General features: G+C 26.4%; 2 protein-coding genes across 2 annotated transcripts, besides 6 other annotated features; both read left to right on the plus strand.

Moving 5' to 3' along the window:
* Positions 1-199: 199 nt before the first annotated feature.
* Positions 200-281: a microsatellite.
* A 220-nt stretch (positions 282-501) lies between these two features.
* Positions 502-1,707, plus strand: EDI_112430 (uncharacterized protein; the record flags this gene model as incomplete). The annotated part of the gene is made up of 1 exon (XM_001733710.1): positions 502-1,707. One exon carries the CDS (start codon positions 502-504, stop codon positions 1,705-1,707), a length of 1,206 nt encoding a protein of 401 aa, XP_001733762.1.
* Positions 1,647-1,673: a microsatellite.
* Positions 1,703-1,909: a sequence feature (AT_rich).
* A 168-nt stretch (positions 1,910-2,077) lies between these two features.
* Positions 2,078-2,221: a sequence feature (AT_rich).
* Positions 2,222-2,697: 476 nt separating this feature from the next.
* Positions 2,698-2,753: a sequence feature (AT_rich).
* A 40-nt stretch (positions 2,754-2,793) lies between these two features.
* Positions 2,794-4,839, plus strand: EDI_112440 (rap GTPase-activating protein, putative; the record flags this gene model as incomplete). Its single annotated transcript, XM_001733711.1, has 1 exon — positions 2,794-4,839. One exon carries the CDS (start codon positions 2,794-2,796, stop codon positions 4,837-4,839), a length of 2,046 nt encoding a protein of 681 aa, XP_001733763.1.
* Positions 3,437-3,477: a sequence feature (AT_rich).
* Positions 4,840-4,903: the final 64 nt, after the last annotated feature.

Genomic DNA, 4,903 nt, shown 5'->3' on the forward strand with positions numbered 1-4,903 from the left:
ATTATTTTTTTTACCTACAACGTATCTAAAAAAAAATTAACAAACATAAAATAATAAGGTCTGATTTGGATTCGGATTCGCTGAGGGTGTGGGTAATGATTCTCTGTCACTATGATATGATGTCGTTTTTGCTAAAGAACTTCTTGTTTGTTGACTTGTGTGATCAGAAAATAATTTTTCTTTTTTAAGACTAATTGGTTTCTTCCTTCTATCTTTTATACTCATTATTAATTTAGACTTTGTATTTCTTTTATTTTAAGTTTTCCTTTTTTTTTATTTTTTGTCATTTTAGAGTTATTAACCCAATAATGTCATATAAAACGTAATTAATTCTTTTTGAAAAATATTAAAGGCTTGATATTTCAGAATAATTTAATTTACGTTTAAGTGACGTGGAAACAAATGACGGATTACGTGGAGACTCCCAACAAACACATCACCTTGAAATAGAGAATAAAAGGGTTGAACTTAAGTAAGTAAAGGACAATTATTTTTAATACAATGCCAAAAGAAATGGATTATTATAATAGTCTCGGTGTTCCTGCCGATGCAAGTGATGACCAAATAAAAAAGGCATATAGAAAGCTTGCGATTAAGTACCATCCAGATAAAAACCCAGGAGATAAAAATGCTGAAGAAAAATTTAAAGAAGTTTCAGAAGCATATGCTGTTCTTTCTGATCATGAGAAAAGAGAAATGTATGATCGTTATGGAAAAGAAGGACTTGAAAAAGGAGGAATGGGAGGATTTGATATGAATGATATATTTGCACAATTCTTTGGACATCCAAGAAGACCATCAGGACCAAGAAAAGGACAATCAATTCAAGTACCATTAAAATGTGATTTAGAGGATTTGTATAATGGAAAAACATTTAAAAGAAAGATTACACATGATATTCTTTGTAAGAGTTGTAAAGGAAAAGGAACTAAATCAGGTAATGAACCAAAGAGATGTAGTAAATGTGGAGGAAATGGTTATGTAATGATTACTACACGACAAGGAATGTATATGATGCAAAGTCAACAAGTTTGTCCAATGTGTAAAGGACAAGGAGAGCTTATTTCAGATAGTGACAAATGTAAAACATGTCATGGAAATAAAGTTGTTTCAGAAGAAAAAATACTTGAAATTATTGTTCAACCAGGAACTAAAAATAATGAAAGAATTGTTTTTGAAGGAGAGTCTGATCAAGCACCAAATTTAATTCCAGGAGATGTTATTTTTGTAGTTCAAACTAAAGAACATAGAATATTTGAACGTAAAGGAAATAATTTAGTTATGAATAAAAAAATTACATTAAATGAAGCATTAACAGGTATTGCATTTACTGTTAAACAATTAGATGAAAGAATATTATATATTGAAGGAAAAGAAGTTATTCAACCAGATAGTTATATGAAAATTAACGGTGAAGGATTTACAATTAAACATCATCCTGAAGAACGTGGTGATTTGTATATCCATTTTGAGGTTGTTCTTCCATCTAAAGCGCAAATTGCTCAAAATATTTCTCAATTAAAAGAATTATTACCAAAACCATCTTCAGTTCCAATGAAAGATGAAAAGTGCACTGTATGTACCTTAATTCCATCTGCTGCTCCAACAGAACGTTCTGAAAATGGATATAGACAAACACAAATGTCTGATGACGATGATGATGATGATAATGACCAACAAGGAAATGTTCAATGTCACCAACAATAAAAGAATATATTTTTGAATTGAATTATTTTTTTTATAAATCTTTTTTACTTTTTAAACATTAATATCAATGGTTTATTAATAAATCATTAATTATCTTTTTATGGATCTTAAAAAATTGAATAAACAGTGTTATATATTCTTGTTATTCTATTAAAAAACTTTCTATTTAAAAAAATTACAAAAAATTATTATTATTTTATTTCTTTCCCATCTTAAGAAACATTTTTTAATTAATTTCTTTGAAAAAAGTTAATGTCTAACAGATAAGCCATTAATACTCTAAACTTATAGGCAATAAGACAAAATAACTAACTTCTCATAAATCAAAATGCTCCGTAAACACACACCACGTTAATTTAATGATACTATGATTTATATATTAATATTTTATCAATTAGAATTAAGAATCAATGATTAAACTTTATAAATTTTAAAAAAATAATACAAAGAAAAATGAAATTATATTTATATTTTTATTTAAAATATCAAAAGTAAATTAATTGATATTATTTTACAAAAAACAAAAGCTAAGAACAATTAATTAAAACTTGGCAGATAAAAAAAGGATTATAGTTAAGGAATTTTGTTGTAAAAGATAGAATAAAAGAGGTTTACTTTCAGCACAAAAATGATACAATTTTCATAGCTTTTTTAAGAGCAATAAACGTATAATTGATATACAAAGCAGTAAGGAACTATGAGTAAAAGAATAACTAATAGCTTAAAGTTAAAAAAATAAAAGGGCAGTTAGTTAAGCGCTAATAGACTTATTTTCTATTTTCTCTTGGTCAGGGGACAGACTACTAACCACATCTTTTTGCTTTAAGAAAGATTTCTCAACAACTGTAAAAGAATAGCCAATAGCTTAAAGTTAAAAACATTGAATAAAAACAAAGAAAAAAAAAGAATCAAATAGAGTTTTTTTAAATTAAGACATAAGTCATAAAAAGAGAAAAATAAGAAATTATGAGAAAGGAAAATAATAAATCGAATAATATTTAAATTAGTATAGTAATATTTATTTGTAAAATAAGTAATTAAAAAAAGAGTAATGAAAACGAACTCAAAAAAATTACTACAACTCCTATGTCTAATCAAGAGAAAAATACTACACCTTATGATCCAAATGATTATTCATATACAATGTCACAACAGGAACAACCAAGTTATGTTGACCAAGAAAAGTATGATTTTATGAAAATGCAATACGAAGAAGAAATATTAGACCTTAAAGAGAAAGTTAAAAAGTATGAAGCCGGATATCACCAAGCAAAGGGGTTATTAAAAGAATATGATTCTCTCATTAATTATTTCCCTCCTCGTGGAGAACATTTTTGTTGTGGAAAAATAGAAAAAAGTTCATGTGTTAATGGTGTTTATAACACTAATTTTTCTACACCATTTGCTAGTATTCCAAAGGTTATGGTATGTGTTCTTTATCCACAAATTAATAAAATTGATGCTTCAAATATTGAAGCAACTGAGACAGGATTTGTATTAAAAGTTGGTTCAGGAGTGCCATCATTAGTAGATGGATCATTCTTTTTTTGGATGGCTTATTGTCCAATAAAACCAAAATCAGAAAAATTAATACAAATAGTTGATAAATTAAAAGGTGTAAAAGTGATGAGTGAAAAAGAAGCTGAAACACAAATATCAAAATATATAAAAAAGTATGGTGTTAATGATGAAGATGCTACTGGAAGAACATTTTTATATTATGCATGTGAAAAAAATTATAAAAATTTATGTGAATTTTTAATTAATAAAGGAGCTAATGTAAATGCATGTGATGAAAATAGATATTCTCCTTTACATAAAGCTTTAACTGCTGAAAAAATTGATAAATCACTTGTAATTCTCTTAATAGAACATGGAGCTGATCGTGCTTTAAAGAATGAAAGAATGAATACACCATTACATTATTTATGTAGAAATAAAAATTTAAAAGATTATTATGATATTCTTGAATTATTACTGAAAAAAGGAAGTAAAGAAGAAAATGCTAATTTTGTTAATATTACTAATTCAACTGGAGATACTGCTCTAACTATGGTATGTGCTAATTCAATGGATCTTAAATCAATTCAATTATTATGTGAATCAGGTGCAAACGTTAATCATCAAACAAATAACGGAATATTTCCTTTATATTCTGCTGTTATGAAAGGAAATACAGATTTAATGGAAATGCTTCTTAAATATGGAGCTAATATTGGACAAGTTTATAAAGGAAAACCATTGTCTCAAGTTGCAGAAGAAAAAGGTCAAATGGAAGAATTAATGAATATAATTAGAATTAAATATGATGGTGCTGTTCTTAGTGTACAAGAAATTCAAAGTACTTCTGAAACATTTGAAAATGTTCCATTCCCAACAGAAGTTTGGACTGATAGTGTAATGAATTCTAAATTACTTCATATTGATATGGATACTCTTCCAACAGGATTTCATGTTGAAAATTATTTTACATCAACAACACATAAATATGATTTGTTATTAAAGAGAAACGTTCATGATCCACAAGCATGTATTCCATATTATCAAAAATATTTTACATCTGCTGATCATAATAATTATATTATTCATCATGAAAATGATATTTCTATTGTATCAATATCAGATGATAAAACAAGAAAAAGAGTTATAATAAGAAATAAAAGAAATGATATTAGAAAGATGTTTGAAGGAAAAACTGATCATCAAATTTTAAAAGAATTATTCCCAGATTTTAAAGAAAAATCAATGGCTCCAATAAGAGGAGAACCTATTTATAATGCATTATGTAAATTTGAAAATTTCTTTACTTATAAAAGATATAAATTTGGTGTATTGTATGCTGCTCCTGGACAAACTAAAGAAATGGAATTCTTTAATAATAGAAAAGGCTCAGATTATTTTGAACATTTCTTAACACTTCTTGGAGATAAAGTTGAATTATTTGGATATCAAGGATTTGCTGGTGGATTAGATACTAAGAATCGTTTAATGGGAGATTATACTTATGTTAATAAATTTTCACTTGATAATATAGAAATTGTTTATCATATTGCTCCATATTTACCATTTATGGAAACAAATGATCCACAATTAGATAAGAAAAGACATATAGGTAATGATGTTTGTGTATAATTTTTAAAGAAATATCAGAAAACAGATCCAATGATATAGATCTTTTAAACACATTTAACCATGG

The sequence above is a fragment of the Entamoeba dispar genome, genomic scaffold (assembly GCF_000209125.1).
Source record: "Entamoeba dispar SAW760 scf_1105229457779 genomic scaffold, whole genome shotgun sequence".
NCBI lineage: Eukaryota > Evosea > Mastigamoebida > Endamoebidae > Entamoeba > Entamoeba dispar.